The sequence below is a fragment of the Salvelinus namaycush genome, chromosome 1, assembly GCF_016432855.1.
Source record: "Salvelinus namaycush isolate Seneca chromosome 1, SaNama_1.0, whole genome shotgun sequence".
Classification (NCBI taxonomy): domain Eukaryota; kingdom Metazoa; phylum Chordata; class Actinopteri; order Salmoniformes; family Salmonidae; genus Salvelinus; species Salvelinus namaycush.
The window spans coordinates 18,571,778-18,592,238 of NC_052307.1; the positions used below are offsets into that span (position 1 = coordinate 18,571,778).

Genomic DNA, 20,461 nt, shown 5'->3' on the forward strand with positions numbered 1-20,461 from the left:
GTATCTCCTGACGAGAGGGCGGGACCAGAGCTCCAATCCGCAATGGGGCCGACCAATCAGCTGCCTGGGGGAATCAAGGAAGCCATTTTCTGAAATACACACATACATACACACACACAAACTCACAACACAGAAACTGGGGGACGTAACACGTGTTTTAACATTCTTCTCTAAATAAGGAATATTTCACATGCAGGCACCAGAGACATTGTTTCTGTATTATTTCTAAAATTCAAAATGTTTCTATTACTGATGTATTAATTTTGTGGCAGTAACAGTAGCTCTCTGCTAGGTCAACAATGTAGAGACATTGAATTTTTATTACAAGTTTTATTCTTCATTTTGACAGTGTATGTATCTGTATAAATTCACATAAGGGATTTTATGTTGCATGAATTCATCAAAATTAAATGAGCTTTATTTAAATATAATCATGTTCACCACTCTAAAATACTAGACTCAATGTGTGTGGACATAATCGTAATTAATATTTCCAAAACACATTTTGGGTAAAAAAGAGATTAATTTGAACACATAAAAAAATACATGACAAATAACTCATGGAATAAAAAAAGGAAGGCACTTTTAATGCAGAAAATCTCTGCTCTGCCCTTTCTGGACAACAACATAATCATGGTTTTGGTCCATGACCCAGCTTTATTCATTGCTATGGCAGCCCTGGAAACACAGGAAACAGAAGGTTAAATCAACAACCACAATGATGCTTTGCATGTCAGACAAATGTTTTGATCTGCAACATCAGTGATGTGAGCAATAATGCAGTAGGTCTAATTTACAGAACTTTACACCATAGTATAGAACATTGAGAATGGACATATGCTTAGTTAGTAGGGCAATGGGGTTAATATAATTACATTATATAAAGCATACTGTAAGTAATCAACTATTACTAAGTAACCAACTATATTGTAAGTAAACATTGTGTATTGTGACTACTAGGGCTGTCAAACAATTTAAAACAATTGAGTTAAAAATCGCAGAATTTGCTGTGATTAATCACAATTAATTGCAAATTGAGAATTTGCTCAAATTGGAGCTGTAAATTAAGATTTTTTTTATACAGATAGCATTACAAGAATATTAACGTCTTGATTTTGTCCAGCGTAACGGTTAGCAAAATCAGGTTAATTTATAAAGCACACTTTCTTTAACCTCGATGAGTATGTTTACATGCACACTAATACAACTGATTATGCAATAGTCATGTAAACACCTTACTCTGCTCATCTTAATCGGTGTAAGGTCAGAATCGAAGTGAGCATAAGCTGATTAAATATTTTTTGGGGAAACTGTCTAATTACTAGGACATCTAAACACCTTAATCTGCATTCCAGCGGTGTATCTGATCTGCACATGTGCTAGCACCAGCCAAGTGAGCCTCCCTCTTTAGCTCAGAAGAGAGTTGGGAACAACTGAATGTATGCGTCTTAAAAGTAGTTTTCACATACAAACTTTATATGTCCGTACTCAGAATCAAATATGCTTCTCAAAAATAACATGGTCACTGTGGTAGAACGTTTACTTTGATTGCCGATTTTATGCTTTTAAGAGCGTGCCATCAGGTAGCCTGATTTCAGATGTGTACATGCAAACAGGATAATTAGGGAAATCTTTCTTCTTGCAAAGCATGTAAACGTTTTAATTTAATTATTATATTAATCTGACTATCCACATGAATCACATTATTGAGTGCATGTAACCATACTCAACGTCAACTTGTTTTGACATGGCATTGTTTTAGCTGTGTAGAGTAATGTATTTTGGTTGTTTTCAGAGGATTTTCAATGCTTTCCGACAATGCGATTAATCACGATACACTGACATTACAAAAAGTTAACTGATGAACTATGACAGCCCTAATTGGAACACAACTGAGAGCCAATGATTAGACATGTTAGTAGTTTCATTACCTCTGGTCTGACCTCTGTGTTGTATTTCTCAGGGCTGGCTGCACTCATTGTTGTTGTGAAAACAGTAATTCTGAGAAACAAGGAACATATTTTTAATATAAGACACACCCATCTACCCACAGAAAGTTATATGAAACATACAAATCACAGTTAGTGCATGTATGGGTAAGATGGAAACCTACTTAAATACCAGTGTGACATGAAAAGCTTCAAAACGGGGACAATTCTACCCAGATCTTCAGTGACAATATACTACAGACATTTTTTCAGACAGTTTCATAACAGAGGCCTATTAACTTTATTGCTGTGGTAAGGCAAAGGGAAGTGAAAGCAACGTTAGTTGCACAAGAACCCTCCCTCCTGCTGCTCACACACTGAGTGATTCACATTGGGGAATGCCACAGAGAGAAATGAGGACAAAATAAACAAACTTCTTCCTTACCTGTTACATACTGGGTTCATTGACAGGACCTGGGAGACAAAATTACTGATTTAAGATGCTTAAACCATTTATTTAAAAAAAAAAATACAGTTATACAGTGCATTCGGGCGCCTTTTTTTCTTAAAAAATCCCCTACAGAAATACCTTATTTACATAATTATTCAGACCCTTTGCTATGAGACTCAAAAGAGTCCACCTGTGGTAAATTCAATTGAATGGACATGATTTGGAAAGGTACACACCTGTCTATATAAAAAGGTCCCACAGTTGACAGTACGTCAGATGAAAAACAACAAGCTATGAGGTCGAAGGAATTGTCAGTAGAGCTCCGAGACAGAATTGTGTCGAGGCAGAGATCTAGGGAAGGGTACCAAAAAAATGTCTGCAGCATTAAAGGTCCCCAAGAACACAGTGGCCTCCATCATTCTTAAATGGAAGAAGTTTGGAACCACCAAGACTTCCTAGAGTTGGCCGCCCGGCCAAACTGAGCAATCAGGGGAGAAGGGCCTTGGTCAGGGAAGTGACCAAGAACCCGAATGTCACTCTGACAAAGCTCCAGAGTTCCTCTGCGGAGATGGGAGAACCTTCCAGAAGGACAACCATCTCTGCAGCACTCCACCAATCAGAGATCCTTGATGAAAACCTGCTCCAGAGTGTTCAGGACCTCAGACTGGGGCCACGGTTCACCTTCCAACAGGACAACAACCCTAAGCACACAGCCAACCAGTCTCTGAATGTCCTTGAGTGGCCCAGCCAGAGCCCGGACTTGAACCCGATCTAACATCTCTGGAGAGACCTGAAAATAGCTGTGCAGTGACACTCCCCATACAACCTGACAGGGCTTGAGAGGATCTGCAGAGAATGGGAGAAACTCCCAAAATACAGGTGTGCCAAGCTTGTAGCGTCATACCCAAGAATCGCTGCCAAAGGTGCTTCAACAAAGTACTGAGTAAAGGGTCTGAATACTTATGTAAACGTGATATTTCAGTTTTTATATATAATACATTTGCAAACATTTCAAAAAAACAGTTTTGGCTTTGTCATTATTATTCCACAAAATGTGGAAGTCAAGGGGTCTGAATACTTTCCGAATGCACTGTATTTCTGAATTTGCTATTAGGATAACTTGTAGTCAAATATAGTCAATGATACAGTATAACATTGTCAAATGTAATACTATCAAAACAAATATTCACCAATACATACAGCCATCTACTTGCCTTATACATTGTATCCATATTGATATTATCTTGACCAGTTGCATTTAATGCTTTGTTGGCTGCATCTCTGGAAGAAAGATACATAAGCCATCCATTCACATGAAATCAATTAAAATGTAATTATGGAGTCATGTAAAGTGAGCATTATGCTTACCTGCGATGATCCTTTGCAGGAGGCGGCAGCCAGTGATCGAAGTTGGTCTCTACTCTGAACCACCTATAGTAGGAAAGGATACTACACTTCATTTACACATTCAAGAGTAAACACCACGATATGTTTTGGCATCTTATTTAAAAAGCCCAATATCTGCTGATAGTATTATAATACATTACATTTGTTTATTCTTGTATAATGAAAAGTGAAGTATCTAAAAGTGCATAAAAGAAAAGTTAATAGAAAGAAAAAAATAAAATATACATATATACGTATATAACCATATCATAAAAGCAACAAAGTCTAGGAGGAAGGGTAGACCAGCCGATAAAGAGGAGTCTTAAGGCCTGCTTGAAAAGCCCCAACAGTCTGAACAGCCCTGAGATTGTCAGGATGGAGTTCCAAAGTCATGGTGCGTGGGAGGAAAAGGCACGGTCCCCAATGGTTCTGCTCTGGGTTCTGGGTGCCCTGGGCCGATTCCATTAAGGGCTTTGTAGACCAGGAGGAGAATTTTAAAGTAAATTCTTTGAAGAAGACAGGTAGTCAATGGAGGTCAGCAAGGATGGGGGTGATGTGAGCAGACTTTTTTGTTTGTGTCAGAAACCTTGCAGCACTGAATGAGCTGTAATTTATGAATTGAGTTTGCAGGCAGGCCCCCCAAGTACTGCATTCCCATAATCAATTCTGGAGAAAACGAATGCATGGATAAGCTTTTCTGTGTCAGAAGTGGTGAGAGAGGGTCTTAGGGAGATGTTTTTCAGGTGAAAGAATGACGTTTTACAGTCTAATGTGGGCATTAAAGAAGAGAGCATGGTCGAATATCAAATCCAGGTTGGTGATGACTGAGGAGCGAGGGGGAATGATGTGGCCTTCTATGGCAGGGCGGATGCTGCAGGATTTGGTGATCTGCTGGGGGTGGCTTATCAGCATTGCATCGGTCTTGGTGCTGTTGAGTTGGAGGAAGTTGTTCTGCAAGGTTGACAAAACAGATGTGTCAGGCTTGGTTTTAATGTACACCTCTGTGTCATCTGCGTAGCAGTGGAATCGAACACTGTACTGTCTGAAGATCTGACGAAGTGGGAGCATGTAGAGCAGGAAGAAAATGAGTCCTAGCATCGACCCTTGTGGGACACCGCAAGTTATGGTGGACATCGAGGATGACGTACTGCTTGTGGTTAGAGGTGAACCAGTTTAGGGCAGTCCCACAGATGGCAGTGTTCCCTGTGAGGCACTGCAGTAGAATTATGTGATCTACTGTTTCAAAAGCAGCACTGAGGTCCAGAAGAATCAAGATGGTGGGGGATACTGCATCTGCTGCAATGAGCAGGTCATTAACAGCATTCACCAGGGCTGTCTCAGTACTGTGCATGGATCTGAAGCTGGTCTGGAGCACCTCATAAAGCTTGTTAGTGCTAAGGTGTGAGTGAAGTTGAGTTGCCAACATCTTCTCCAGGACTTTCTTAAATTTTAAACTCAGACAAAACAGAGATGCTAGTTCTAAGTCCAAAGAAACAAAGAGATCTTCTGTTGGATCTGACAATTCATTTTGATGATTGTACAGTCGTCTCAAATTAAACTGTGAAGGACCTAGGCGTTACTCTGGACCCTAATCTCTCTTTTGACGAACATATCAAGACTATTTCAAGGACAGCTTTTTCCATCTACATAACATTGCAAAAATCTGAAACTTTCTGTCCAAAAATGTTGCAGAAAAATGTATCCACGCTTTTGTCACTTCTAGATTAGACTACTACAATTCTCTACTTTCCGGCTACCTGGATAAAGCACTAAATAAAGTTCAGTTAGTGCTAAACATGGCTACTAGAATCTTGACTAGAACCCCAAAATTGTATCATATTACTCCAGTACGAGCCTCTCTACACTGGCTTCCTGTTAAGGCTTGGGGTGATTTCAAGGTTTTACTCTGAACCTACAAAGCATTACATGGGCTTGCTCCTACCCATCTTTCCGATTTGGTCCTGCCGTACATACCTACACGTACTCTACGGTCACAAGATGCAGGCCTCCTTGTCCCTAGAATTTCAAAGCAAACAGCTGGAGGCAGGGCCTTCTCCTATAGAGCTCCATTTTTATGGAATGGTCTGCCTATCCATGTGAGAGATGCAGACTCTGTCTTGACCTTTAAGTCTTTATTGAAGACTCATCTCTTCAGTAGGTCCTATGATTGAGTGTAGTCTGGCCCAGGGGTGTGAAGGTGAACGGAAAGGCACTGGAGCGACGAATCGCCCTTGCTGTCTGCCTGGCCCGTTCCCCTCTCTCCACTGGGATTCTCTGCTTCTAACCCTATTACGGGGGCTGAGTCACTGGCTTACTGGTGCGCTTCCATGCCGTCCCTAGGAGGGGTGCGTCACTTGAGTGGGTTGAGTCAATGACGTGATCTTCCTGTCCAGGTTGGCGCCCCCCTCGGCTTAGTGCTGTGGGGGAGATCTTCGTGGGCTATACTCGGCCTTGTCTCAGGGTAGTAAGTTGGTGGTTTGAAGATATCCCTCTAGTGGTGTGGGGGCTGTGCTTTGGCAAAGTGGTTGGGGTTATATCCTGCCTGGTTGGCCATGTCCGGGGGTATCGTCGGATGGGGCCACAGTGTCTCCCGACCCCTCCTGTCTCAGCCTCCAGTATTTATGCTGCAATACTTTGTGTGTCAGGGGTCTAGGGTCAGTCTGTATATCTGGAGTATTTCTCCTGTCTTATCCGGTGTCCTGTGTGAATTTAAGTATGCTCCCTCTAATTCTCTCACTCTCGGAGGACCTGAGCCCTAGGACCAATCCTCAGGACTACCTGACCTGATGACTCCTTGCTGTCCCCAGTCCACCTGGCCGTGCTGCTGCTCCAGTTTCAACTGTTCTGCCTGCGGCTATGGAACCCTGACCTGTTCACCGGACGTGCTACCTTGTCCCGGACCTGCTATCTCTAACTCTGAATGATCGGGTATGAAAAGCCAACTGACATTTACTCCTGAGGTGCTGACCTACAACCACTGTGATTATTATTATTATTAGACCCTGCTGGTCATCTATGAACGTTTGAACGTCTTGGCCATGTACTGTTATAATCTCCACCCGGCACAGCCAGAAGAGGACTGGCCACTCCTCAGAGCCTGGTTCCTCTCTAGGTTCCTGCCTTTCTAGGGAGTTTTTCCTAGCTACCGTACTTCTACATCTGCATTGCTTGCTGTTTGGGGTTTTATGATGGATTTCTGTATAGCACTTTGTGACATCGGCTGATGTAAAAAGGGCTTTATAAATACATTTGATTGATTGATTGACTTAAGATAAAAATGTGAGGTTGGAAATATGGGTCAGACTCAATGATAACAGTTAGCATAACTCGGCTTTATAAATCTCAGCAGCTCTTAAAACAAACTAATACAATTTGTGTTATGGAGGAGACCCCTCATTTCCTACCCTCCATTTAAGGGTTCCAGAGGCCAGATATCAGCTGGGCCCTTCCTGTCCCTGGTGACCACCACTCCTTCCCCAGGCTTTACTCCGGCAACGATGTAGTACACGCTTGTGATGATTGGGATCTTGGACAGCCGCATCACAGCATCCTGAAAGTCTGCTGCTTCCTCCAACGTCTGAAGAAAAACAAGAAAGGACAAGCCACAATAGTAGGTTAATAGACAAGCCATAATAGTAATTTGTGGTTAGCAAAGTGTTCATTTTTGTGGATGTTGATGGTTAAACTTCCTGACTTACCTCTCTCACCAGCCAGCTGACTGGAGATCTTTTCAGCAGGAAAGCAGAGACCCAGTTCTTCCACCAATTCCACCAGTGGTCGTCACCTGATGATAACACACTGCCTTAAATGACTGACTCACACCTTTATGGATATGTCCTGGACAATAAGATAAAGTGAACCCTTACCACGCTGGTCACCAGAAACTGTGAATTTATTTGGACTCTGCCCGGTCCACAGCCCGACATAGCCAGCAAAAGTCGTACCACGATAAGCCACCTGGAAAGGTTGAGTAATTAGGAGGTGATTTTACTTGACCCTTTTTCAGCCTAACATCACACTCCAGATTTACTTCACAGTGCCCAAACTAAGCTCTCTGGCATTATCGGCTGATTGACACCGTGGACTTGCAAAAGTGAAACTGCAGATGTAAAGGTTGAGCTGTGTAACCATGTGTAACATACCGTTCCATTTTTGAGAAAGAGAACATTGATGGTGAGATTCCGGAGTATATCATGTGGGTAATCAAGGTTCCTGCCATGATACAAACGTCCACTTGTGTCCTGAGCTACAATACTAGTGCAAAACCTACGGATCCAATAGGAGCGTGTTAAGTCATGAAAAGTGTGGGGGGGGGGGGGTTCTTACAACACATACTTTCATTCTTCTTCTTTGTGCTTCTGACAACAAGAAGCTGTGACTACATTCTTGTTTCAACTGGTTGAATGGCATTTGTATCAGTAGGCCTACATGTAAAGCAGATCAAGTCATACATACGCTGATATTTCATAGGCAAAGTTGAGAAGGATGATATCGGAAAGGTTCCCTCGAAAATATGAGGCCATTCCTCTGATCTCCCCTGCGTATGGAGGAGGTACATACTTCTCCAAGGCCTCCACAATCGGAGTTACCGCATGATGCACCCATTTTGGAATAGTGGCACTGCAACAAAAAAAAATATTAAAACGTTTTAGGTGTTAATATTAATCAACACCATGGGCAAGCTTAGGCTACTCACATTGTGTCGGTCAACATACTGTCGGTCAACATACCGCCCTTGCTGTCTCTGCCTGGCCGGTTCCCCTCTCTCCACTGGGATTCTCTGCCTCTAACCCTATTACAGGGGCTGAGTCACTGACTTACTGGTGCTCTTTCATGCCGTCCCTAGGAGGGGTGCGTCACTTGAGTGGGTTGAGTTACTGACGTGATCTTCCTGTCTGGGTTGGCGCCCCCCCTTGGTTTGTGCTGTGGTGGAGATCTTTGTGGGCTATACTCGGCCTTGTCTCAGGATTGTAAGTTGGTGGTTGAAGATATCCCTCTAGTGGTGTGGGGGCTGTGCTTTGGCAAAGTGGGTGGGGTTATATCCTTCCTGTTTGGCCCTGTCCGGGGGTATCATCGGATGGGGCCACAGTGTCTCCTGACCCCTCCTGTCTCAGCCTCCAGTATTTATGCTGCAGTAGTTTATGTGTCGGGGGGCTAGGGTCAGTTGGTTATATCTGGAGTACTTCTCCTGTCTTATCCAGTGTCCTGTGTGAATTTAAGTATGCTCTCTCTAATTCTCTCCTTCTCTCTTTCTTTCTCTCTCTCGGAGGACCTGAGCCCTAGGACCATGCGTCAGGACGACCGGGCATGATGACTCCTTGCTGTCCCCAGTCCACCTGGCCTTGCTGCTGTTCCAGTTTCAACTGTTCTGCCTGCGGTTATGGAACCCTGACCTGTCCACCGGACGTGCTACCTGTCCCAGACCTGCTGTTTTCAACTCTTAATGATCGGCTATGAAAAGCCAACTGACATTTATTCCTGATTATTATTTGACCATGTTGGTCATTTATGAACATTTTGAACATCTTGGCCATGTTCTGTTATAATCTCCACCCGGCACAGCCAGAAGAGGACTGGCCACCCCTCATAGCCTGGTTCCTCTCTAGGTTTCTTCCTAGGTTTTGGCCTTTCTAGGGAGTTTTTCCCAGCCACCGTGCTTCTACACCTGCATTGCTTGCTGTTTGGGGTTTTAGGCTGGGTTTCTGTACAGCACTTCGAGATATTAGCTGATGTATGAAGGACTATATAAAATAAACTTGATTTGATGCCTGCAGATATTCATACATAATTAAACTGCAAGCACAGATTTTATGCAAACAACATATCATGGCATATTTTCTCATATTTGACATATTGAATGGTAAGTGAAAATAAATGGTTAAGTCTGATCAATGTCCATATACTGAAGTAGACGTAAAACTTCTGCAATTCAGGTTTAGGCTACATAATCAAAAGTCCCGTCCATCATGTGACTTTAAAGCAAAAATCTATATTTTACAGTTTAAGACAAACATTATTAAACCAACTTTTGGAGGCAACTAGAACTTCTGTAAATAGGCATTCCGCCTTAAGCACTTACTCAATCACTTCAGCAGCTGCTTTCACCAGGTAGTCGACATCAAAAACTTTAGATAGAGACGCCCATCGCACTTCTGGGGGATCATCCAAGCTGACGTTGACCACAGCTGGAGCGAAGTCTGACTCACATGAGACGACCAGACCGAGCAGGAGCAATGTTGACAACATCGTGCCCTTTTCGCGGATATGGCAGTAGCCTAGGAACTTGTGTGTTCCAATTCAAATGGTCGCAACTTTACAGGCAACATCGTTGCAACTTCTCCATAACTTCCTTTGTTTCTCTTTTGGGGTAGCGCCTGTGAGCATGGTTAAAGGGGCAATCTGCGATTGTAACATACATTTTTGGACATTTCAAATAATGATATATAGCAATTGATTCTTGTAGAATATATCTTACAAATGGTTCATGGACTTAGTTAAACTGTGTAACCCCATCAGAATCCAAAATATACACTTGTTTTACTCCTTTGTTTGTAAACAAACTCTGTATAGCTTCAAAACATGGTTAAAACTTTTAATGATCTCATGGATGGTCAGTTCTTTAATCAATAGCTCTGTCTTTGAATTCCGTGGTTACATTTCACCAGCCGTTTGCCAAATCTGTGGCGGGTTAACCTTTGTTGTTGTTTAAACTACAGATTGCCGCTTCAAGGTGAGAGTAGATCGTCTGACAACTGCAGCAGATATGAGGATCCCAAGCCTGGTCTGCGTACAGTACGTGTTTACGTTCTGGAACGTTCAATTCAACGGAAACGATGCTATACTGCACAACCAGTTGGGGAACGCTGTTAGCATGGCCACTGCCTTTTAAATACGTCACTCATTGCTTAAAGCCACACCCACCAAACCGGAGAAAACGTAGTTCGAAGTCTGTTCAAGAACATACAATAACGTTTGGGGGTAACGTGTCGTTCAGTACAAACCGTTCTTCAACGAACTGAACGCACATCCGGTGTCAGAGCAAAAAAGTTTCATTATAAGTTTCTCATAAAAATGCCTTTTTCGTTAAGCCTACAGCAAAACAATGCTTCATAAGAAATAAATAATTGTGACTGTGATTAGAAAAAGTAACATTGACTATATCGTGATGTGCTCAATCAAAAGACGAAACAATGTGAAACATTGCAGATCTTGAACGCATCCAAGTCACAAGCAAGAGTCTTTCTTTTTCCCAACGCAGTTGAGCCAAAACCACGCCCCGTTATTCAGAGGGGCGTTCTACTACGCTCCCATTGGCTAGCTAGCGTTGTCTCACTCACATGCGATCAGCGCAGAGACAGTGGCCTTCCAAGGTAAGGATGGAAACTGGAAAGTGTAATTTAACAATTAGTTGCCAACCGTAATGCAGGCCTATTATTATCAAGTTTGGTAACATTTTCCCATGTATTTATTTTAAGAGTTTCAATGAGTTGTAAAAATGTCTCAGAACTCTGCTGAATTCCCTCAATTGAAGGTCAGTTAAGTTTAGCTAGGCTACTTAACGTTACTAGCTCGGTATTTTAATTAGGTATATTATCATGAGTAGTCTATTATCAGGTAAAAGCATATGCTTATTATTCATCATTTCTCAAATATTTATTAGCTAATAATTCAGTCGAATACGCTATGCTACAGCCATTGAATCTGTCTTTGAGCGTTAAGGGACGTTAATGGCTGGCTCTGTCCACAACATTATTTTATTTTTCAATCTTGAAATACAAGGGCAAACGTTATTAATAAGTGACTGAAATTTCGCGCTACGTGATATTCACTTCCGGACTTGGAGAGCGCGCAAAGCGTTGTAGAACGCTCCTCTGAATAATGGGGCGTGGTTTGGCTTAACTGAGTTGGGGAAAATAATTACACAACACAACTTGGTTGTATGATGCCCTTTAATACATAAGCTTTTACATTACGGTTGGAGCAAACTGATTTTTTGATCGCATTTGTGAGTCAATTACCCTACATTACCCTACATGGTTAGCCATGTTGCTATGCATGAACCATTCGGAGTATTGTAGATTGTCCAGGTATAGCCTAACAGTTTACAAACCTTGTGTAATTTGGTCATCACCAAGGGATAGGACATGGGAAATTCAATCAAGTTTGATGCAAAATATGAGTTATGAAATGAAACATGTCATCTGTATATAAGATTATTCCTATGCAGTGTAGCCAGAGTCTGTAGGTTCTTTTCAGTGCATGTGATGCCTATCAGATAAAATAAAATACATCTCCTGGCATTTTCTAATTTCTTGGTTTGATTTTCATAATGCTGCCTTTTATATTCCTTGCGTTAGCTTACTGTCCATTATCATTTCACAGTTGCAGAAATAATCATTTTCAGATGGATACAACACAGATAGTGTGATCAGACCTCGTGCCACACAGTCAAATTTCCCCCTAGATTAATCCTGGTTTAATTCTGTCTACTGAAGGGCCTTACAGGCAAACGCAGGAGGCAGTCTATAAAAGTAATGAACAATCAATTAATGTTTTCTCAGTATTGCCCTTTGAATTTCAACAGTTCATAATCAAAATCCAAGTTCACTTTTCAGATAACAAATCGGGGGTTTTCCTCACTGAAAATGTATCATATTTCATTATGATCAGCTTTGTTATGGCTCTCTATAAGGCTGTTTGTTATGCCCATTATGAAAAGAGATGCAGTTGGCTGTGGTGACATTGGGGTGGGTTGGTTTGTTAGTGGAATAATGAAGGGGTACACACTGCCATCTACTGTGTAAATAGACCTCTTGTAAATGTCCATTCAATGCACACAGGTCATGTCCTTTTTTGGCCTTTCTAGTATGTGTCTGAAACATTTATAATTGAACCATCCAATTAACACGTTATGAATCAAAATCCTAAAGGCTATTATGGGTTAAACGTACCAAACTATGAAAATGTATGCACTCACTACTGTTAAGTCGCTCTGGAGAAGAGCGTCTGCTAAATGACTTAAATGCAAATGGACATTTGTTGTAATAGAAGAATAAGAACTAATACATTTTAAGTTGATTATGTTTCAAGCAGTTATGAAAATGTGGGTGTTGCTACACAGTCTATTCACGTGATAAGTCGTGCTACGCCCACTGCACACCCTTGCTTGTAAACTTGTACTGTTGTAAATGTGAGTTCATGATTTTGTAACTTATCATCGTCGGGATTTCTGTTTACAAAAAAGTATCTGTCTATGGTTTGATTGACCCTCTGACTGTGAATGATTATATTTCATACATTATATTTATTTTATTTTAGAGTGTATTTCCGAGTGTCAAGATGAAGATAGCCGTGCTTGGAGCCACTGGACAGACGGGACAGTATCTGGTGAACCAAGCTCTTCAGCAGGGACACGCTGTCACTGCCATTGTCAGGAACCCAGGGAAATTGACAGTGCAACATGAGAAATTAAAGGTAAATAATGTAATATCTTGTCTGAGCACCAATTGTATGTCTTTTTACATTTCCTCTGTAAGGTACGCAGCAGCAATGTTTTTTATAGAGGCTTTATGAAGTGTGAACCTTACACCAGGCCTGAGATAGCCTATACCATAAAACTGCTATTTTCTCTGTTCTGTCAGGTGGTTGAGGGCAATATCTTCTCAGAAGACAGCCTTAAACTTCACTTCCAAGGACAAGATGCAGTTATATCCTGCCTGGGGTTCCCTGCATCCTTTCTCTCCGGAGTCACTGGATACACCTTGTCTATGAGGGCTGCAGTAAATGCCATGAGAGAGGCCAAAGTGAACCGCATTATCACCATGACTTCATGGTACACTGACCGTAAGTAAAGTAAAATATGACTGATTACATTTGAGAACAACTTGAGAATGTGTTCTCAGTCAACTTACCTGGTAACTTACTTACTTAGGCCTCAATCCACCAAGGGATGAATAGAGCCTCTCTAACCTGGTAAAATAAGGGTTAAATAAACAATGCCATGACTGTATTTTGTCAGTGATCATGTTGCCTTTTTAATGTACAAAGTCAGTTGTGTGTTTTTATCATTGTGAAACAGCATTCCCTTATCATCTTCTCATTTTCATCCCCATAGCTAACTCTGGCACACAGTCATCTTACCTCATCCGCTTCCTGCTGCTGCCAATGATCCGAAGTGTCCTTAGCAATATGTTTGAGATGGAGCACTTTCTGAAGAAGACACAGGATGTTAACTGGACAGTTGTCAGGCCGCCGGGTCTCAAGAATTTACCTGCCACAGGTAAGACAGACGAATAGGGTCTAGTTTAGATACACTATATATATATATATATATATACAAATGTATGTGGACAACCCTTCAAATTATTCGATTTGGCTATTTCAGCCACACCCGTTGCTGACAGGTGTATAAAATCGAGCACACAGCCATGCAATCTCCATAGACAAACATTGGCAGTAGAATAGCCTTACTGAAGAGCTCGGTGACTTTCAACGTGGCACCGTCATAGCATGCCACCTTTCCAACAAGTCAGTTTGTCAAATTTCTGCCTTGCTAAAGCTGTACCGGTCAACTGTAAGTGCTGTCATTGTGAAGTGGAAAATTCTAGGAGCAACAACAGCTCAGCCGCGAACTGGTTTGCCACACAAGCTCACAGAACGGGACCGCCGAGTGCTGAAGCACATAGCGTGTAAAAATCATCTGTCCTCGGTTGCAACACTCACTACCGAGTTCCAAATTGCCTTTGGAAGCGACGTCAGCACAAAAACTGTTCGTCGGGAGCTTCATGAAATGGGTTTCCATAGCCAAGCAGCCACACACAAGCCTAAGATCACCATGTGCAATGCCAAGCATTGGAAGGAGTGGTGTAAAGCTTCTCTGGAGTGATGAATCATGTTTCACCGTGTGGCAGTCCGATGGCGAATCTGGGTTTGGCGGATGCCAGGAGAACGTTACCTGCCCCAATGCATAGTGCCAACTGTAAAGTTTGGTGGAGGAGGAATAATGGTCTGGGGCTGTTTTCCATGGTTCGGGCTAGGCCCCTTAGTTCCAGTGAAGGGAAATCTTAACGCTACAGCATACAATGGAATTCTAGACGATTCTGTGCTTCCAACTTTGTGGCAACAGTTTGGGGAAGGCCCTTTCCTGTTTCAGCATGACATTGCCCCCATGCACAAAGCGAGGTCCATACAAAAATAGTTTGTCGAGATCAGTGTGCAAAAACTTGACTGGCCTGCACAGAGCCCTGACCTCAACTCCATCGAAAACCTTTAGGATGAATTGGAATGCAGACTGTGAGCCAGACCTAATTGCCCTACATCAGTGCCCGACCTCACTAATGTTCTTGTGGCTGAATGGAAGCAAGTCCCTACAGCAATGTTCCAACATCTAGTGGAAAGCCTTCCCAGAAGAGTGGAGGCTGTTATAGCAGCAACTCCATATTAATGCCCATGATTTTGGAATAAGATGTTCGATGAGCAGGTGTCCACATACACCTGCTCACAATGTAGTGTATACTGTATTCTGGAGCTGGGTTAAAGGCCAAGTGCAGTCAAAAACATGTTTTATATTTCCACACAATGAGGTTGGAATAATACTGTGAAATTGTGAAAATGATCATAATGCCCTTTCAGTGTAAGAGCTGTTTGAAAAGACTGTTGTGGTGGGATGGAGTTTTGGCCTGCCATGTGATATCAGTAGGTAATAAATTAGTAAAATGAGTCAATTGAGTTTTGGCCTGCCTGGTGACTTCAGTAGGCAGTAAATTATTAAATAGACCAATAAGAAAGAGAGTTCCAAACCTCTTTGCCAATATCAGCTAGTTTTCTGTTTTCCCCTCCCCACTCAGAACACTCTGACAGTCCTAGCAAAATTCTTGCTTGAGAAATTGCTCTTTTTGACCATTTTAATTGATAAGAATCACAGTAAGGTGCTTAATTGTTACCAATAAATTATTTGATATTGAGATGAAAACTGTTGCATTGCACCTTTAAAAGATTGTTCTAAAAGACTCCAACATTTTCATTGTTACAGGATTAATTTTGTCATACAGTATGCATGTTTCTAATATATTGACTTACAGTAATCACGTAAGTCATCACGTAAGACTGAACCACTTTCAGGTTCAGCAGTAACCCTCCCTGGCTAGCTTTTTACACTCGTACCCATATACAGGTTGAAAATGGCATTTGTACACTGATAAGATGATAATCTTGTTTATCCTGTACGTGCTGCCCCTCGGGCGCTTCATCAGCTGGCATGGAATCTCATTCCACTGCTATCCTGATGACACTCAGCTGCATATAAAAACTGCTCCAAGTACCTCTGATGCATGTGCCCATCTGAACACCTGCCTTGAGGAGATAAAGGCATGGGCGATGCAAAACATCCTTCAACTGAACAGCAGCAAAACCGAGGCCCTACCTGTTGGCACCCCCTACCAGGTCCAGCACTCACCACTAACAGACCTCACCATTGTAGGACAGAACATCACTCTCCCCCTCAGTTTCCAATCTGGATGTAAAGCTTGATTCCTCCCTGAACTTTGACAGCCATATCAAACAACTGTGTAAATCGTCATTCTATCACCTCAAGAACTTTGCCAAACTCCGTCCCACCCTCACTCAGTCTGATGCAGAGAAGCTCGTCCATGCCTTTATTTCCTCAAGGCTGGACTACTGCAACACACTCTTCATCGGGATCCCAGGCAGGAGTCTCCAGAAGCTCCAATACATCCTGAACAGCGCTGCCAGGATCCTGATGAGAGTGCGGAAACACCATCACATCACCATCCTAGCATCTCTGCACTAGCTCCCTGTCTCATTCTGGATTGTATTCAAAACACTCCTGCTGACTTTCCAGTGTATTCACGAAAACTGCTCTCCCTCCATAACCCCTATCAAGCGATAGCTGAGCTGTGCTCTTTAGGGGATCGGGCATTCAGCTTGACTGCCCCCAGCCTCTGGAATGCCCTCCCTGACCACCTGAAGGCACCAGACTCTGGGCTCATTTAAAACAGGACTAAAGACCTTTCTCTTTAGGAAGGCTTTCTGTTGATAGCTGTGCTCCTTGGACAGTTGCCCTGTCTAGTTATGTCCATTATTATTACATTTTTTTACTATTTGTTTTTTATCTTTTATTTTTTGCACTTTGAGACTATTCTATATAATGAAAAGCACTTTACAAAATACATTATTATTATTATAAGCACCTAAATTGGAATGCAGTTGCTATGCTGTACATGATGTCAGAGCTGAAGGTCTCTGCTTTACAGCGCAGTATTGGTTTTGACTGACAGCGGTTCTGAACTTGAGCACTGTGCACGGCAGAAGTTGCCCCCATCCCTTTTGCAAATGTTTTGTTTTCTGAGTGAAGGAAAATAAATAAAGAGGACTCAATGTATTTTTGAAAAATGAGACATTGAAGATTATAATAAATACCGCTTTGATGTCATAAAAGCAAGCCAATGTGTCAACGTTTATGAGCACTATGCTTGATGTACAGTTACAAGATGACATGGCGTATTACCCTGAATTGTTCTGAACAGAAGGAGCCTATGTTTGCTGTATTGTGAAGAAATTTGGCAGGGAACACGCATCTGAATGCAGTTGTGACTCTATCCTATGCGGACCAAAATTACCATCTGCTCCTCTGAATTGCCTCGTGAAAGCCTACTACTGTAAGATCGTATTTTGTAACTTAGCTAGCCGTGTTGGCAATAGAACACACTTTCAAATGATGCCCACCTGACTCAGATTGCGATTTATAATGGACCGTTTCTGGAATGCGTAAACAACAAGAGTAATTGTGTGATGGCGGGGATGCAGAGCTCTGTTCCAAACAAAACAATTACAAGTGTGCTTGCTCTAGTTCCTCAACAGCACAGCTATGGGAGTTCAAAATAGCACCTTATAGTTGAAGACTCTTCTTTGAGTCATAAAAGTACATTGAAATTACACAGGAACTGTGCACACTTTAGAGAGGTGTGTGGCCACTTGGAGACACCAGTTAGACCTCTCACTCAAACCCTTGTCATTGTTTAGTCTTATGTTGCACCTACCCCAAATTACCATGAATATTCTTATGTTACTGAATGTATCCAGAGTATTTTCAGATTCGGTTGATCAACAAATGCGGCACCAAGTACAGTAAATGTAAAATGCACATAAAATCAGCAACGTAATGTTTGGACTCGATGTCTGTCTTGTGTCAGATTAGCTGTTTTGTCCTCATTTTAGGACAATGATTTTCCCATAGTCTCCAAACGTTTCCCTTTTGATTGCTACCATGGTTATGTATAAGCTTTCCATATTTCTTCTGTAAGAAACATTTCAATTTAGATCTATCCATATAGGCCAATTCCCACGAGTGTAAGGGTTTAACTTAGGGTCATAGTTCTGCTACTACCACAAGTCCCTGCACTTTTCTCAGAAGACTTAGTGAAATGGACCTCTTATCCAATCATAATGATGATGCAAACAAATGGATCTCTATTTACTTAGTTCTTTTCACCAGGTAAAGAGTTCCTTACCCACGAGGGCTACTTTGTTCCTGACTCCAATGGCCTGCCTGTAGGAAGTGCTGTAGGAAGGGGTGATGTGGCTCGTTTCATGCTCTTCCTCCTCAACACCGATGTCTGGTTCAACAAAGCGGTTGCCATCACAACCAAAAATGAATGAAATGCTATCAATGTTCTGTTTGTTTCAGCCTTTAATTGTAATATTGTTTACCATCTTGTGCTATTTTCATTATTGTGAATATTTTATGAAATGTATTTCTGCTGGGTTGAGCAAAATGTGTCAATGTTTTTATTCCATTTATGATATGGAGTTTGTTACCCAATAAAGACAAGCTATATTTTTGTGGCTTGGCATGAAGCAAACATTTAAAATGGTATAAAAAGTAATTGAAGGTCTAGGGACTCTTTGAAAAAGAAATTACATAATTTTCAAGTATTTTGCACAATTACAGTGCATTCAGGAAGTATTGAGACCCCTTGACTTTTTCCACATTTTGTTACGTTACAGTCCCTGCCGCTGAAAAACATCCCCATAGTATGATGCTGCCACCACCATGCTTCACCATACGGGATGGTGCCAGGTTTCCTCCAGACGTGACACTAGGCATTCAGGCAAAATAATTCAATATTGGTTTCATCAGACCAGAGAATCTTGTTTCTCATGGTCTGAGAGTCTTTAGGTATCTTTTGGCAAACTCCAAGTGGGCTGTCATGTGCCTTTTACTAAGGAGTGGCTTCCGTCTGGCCACTCTACCATAAAGTGCTGATTGGTGGAGTGCTGCAGAGATGGTTGTCCTTCTGGAAGTTCTCCCATCTCCATAGGGGAGCTCTGTCAGAGTGACCTTCGGGTTCTTGCTCACCTCCCTGACCAAGGCCCTTCTACCCCGATTGCTCAGTTTGGCCAGGCGGCCAGCTCTAGGAAGAGTCTTGGTGGTTCCAGACTTCTTCCATTTAAGAATGATTGAGGCCACTGTTCTTGGGAACCTTCAATGCTGCAGACATTTTTTGGTACCCTTGCCCAGATCTGTGCCTCGACACAATCCTGTCTCGGAGTTCTACAGACAATTCCTTCGACCTCATGTCTGGGTTTTTGCTCTGACATGCACTTTCAACTGTGGGACCTTATATAGATAGGTGTATGCCTTTACAAATCATGTCCAATTAATTGAATTTACCACAAGTGGACTCCAATCAACTGTAGAAACATATCAAGGATGATCAATGGAAACAGGATGCACCTGAGCTCAATTTCAAGTCTCATAACAAAGGGTCTAAATACTTATATAAATAAGGTATGTTTTTTATATTTAATAATTTAGCTAGAATTTCAAAAAAAATGTTTTTGCTTTGTCAAGGGGATTCTGTGTAGATTGATGAGGGGAAAAATATATTTTATCAATTTTAGAATAAAGCTGTCTGGGGTCGCAATACTTTCCCGAATGCGCTGTATGTTCATGGTAAATCTGCACTGTGAAGGTGTTGTCAAAAATTATTGTTACCACATGGGGGCATTACCGTATCATAAACTGTCATCATTACCGTGAGGATACAACTTTTTGGACTCACTTGATATGGTGTAAAATAGCATATTTTCCATTTTGTAGTTGTTCATCATTAATGCTAGTCAGATATTATTGATTAATTGAATACTGTAATACGTTAACACATTTTGAACATAATTAACAAATGTTTGCCCAGGTAGGTCAGCATTCTGCGTGTAGGTGTGTAATTGACCAAAGGTTCCTGGTGCAGGTGTGAATATCGGTCAGTAAGGAGCTCACTGTTCTGTCAAAGGATCATTTGATTGACCCATTACATAAAATCATAAATTGTTGGGGAGATTTGGCTTATATTCAACCTCAGAGAGAAGTCAGTTGCCTATCTTGCTGTAAGCCCCTATGGGATTTAACTTTGTGCAATCAGTATGCAGCCATCAGCAACCTTTCCCCACTAATAAATTGTGAAATTACTTTGACCTGTCTTTGATTGACCAATTTGTCTGTTGAAATTCTGTTTGACAATTGGCCAAATTCTCTTTGTCCTGCAGTAGCCTTGAAGCCTTGTAAACTAGAAGGACACTGCGCTGAAACCAAACGTGAGAGCAGCAGTCAGTCTAGTTGACCAAGCTAATGGCCTGGAAGGCTTTGAGATGACATTCTTCCCAATCACAACTGACCACT

At 41.8% G+C, this 20,461-nt stretch overlaps 2 protein-coding genes across 3 annotated transcripts; one reads left to right on the forward strand and one right to left on the reverse strand.

Annotated features, from left to right (window-relative positions):
• Window positions 1-311: 311 nt before the first annotated feature.
• Window positions 312-10,592, reverse strand: LOC120055593 (N-acylethanolamine-hydrolyzing acid amidase-like). Its single transcript, XM_039003511.1, has 11 exons — window positions 9,845-10,592; window positions 8,221-8,385; window positions 7,908-8,031; window positions 7,632-7,722; window positions 7,464-7,549; window positions 7,170-7,342; window positions 3,748-3,810; window positions 3,594-3,660; window positions 2,374-2,402; window positions 1,932-2,001; window positions 312-678 (listed from the first exon to the last, which is right to left on the reverse strand). The coding sequence occupies exons 1-11, from the start codon at window positions 10,009-10,011 to the stop codon at window positions 658-660; spliced, it is 1,056 nt and encodes a 351-aa protein (XP_038859439.1). The 5' UTR covers window positions 10,012-10,592; the 3' UTR covers window positions 312-657.
• Window positions 10,593-11,089: 497 nt separating this feature from the next.
• Window positions 11,090-18,644, forward strand: LOC120055690 (flavin reductase (NADPH)-like). 2 transcript variants are annotated; one of them, XM_039003706.1, is made up of 5 exons: window positions 11,090-11,135; window positions 13,084-13,239; window positions 13,407-13,608; window positions 13,880-14,044; window positions 18,278-18,644. In XM_039003706.1, exons 1-5 carry the CDS (start codon window positions 11,103-11,105, stop codon window positions 18,439-18,441), a joined length of 720 nt encoding a protein of 239 aa, XP_038859634.1. In that variant the 5' UTR covers window positions 11,090-11,102; the 3' UTR covers window positions 18,442-18,644. The 2 variants fall into 2 exon arrangements, with proteins under 2 accessions (XP_038859634.1, XP_038859552.1); XM_039003624.1 differs by lacking the exon at window positions 11,090-11,135 and adding an exon at window positions 11,170-11,296.
• Window positions 18,645-20,461: the final 1,817 nt, after the last annotated feature.

Coding starts and splice junctions, on each gene's coding strand:
- LOC120055593 (XM_039003511.1), bottom strand. CDS start 10,011: ATGTTGTCAACATTGCTCCTGCTCGGTCTGGTCGTCTCATGTGAGTCA. Junction 7,343..7,463: donor TCAGCTGGCTGGTGAGAGAG/GTAAGTCAGGAA, acceptor GTTTTTCTTCAG/ACGTTGGAGGAAGCAGCAGA. Junction 2,403..3,593: donor ATATGGATACAATGTATAAG/GCAAGTAGATGG, acceptor TTTGTCTCCCAG/GTCCTGTCAATGAACCCAGT.
- LOC120055690 (XM_039003624.1), top strand. CDS start 11,261: ATGTCTCAGAACTCTGCTGAATTCCCTCAATTGAAG. Junction 11,297..13,083: donor CTGAATTCCCTCAATTGAAG/GTCAGTTAAGTT, acceptor ATTTTATTTTAG/AGTGTATTTCCGAGTGTCAA. Junction 13,609..13,879: donor GACTTCATGGTACACTGACC/GTAAGTAAAGTA, acceptor TCATCCCCATAG/CTAACTCTGGCACACAGTCA.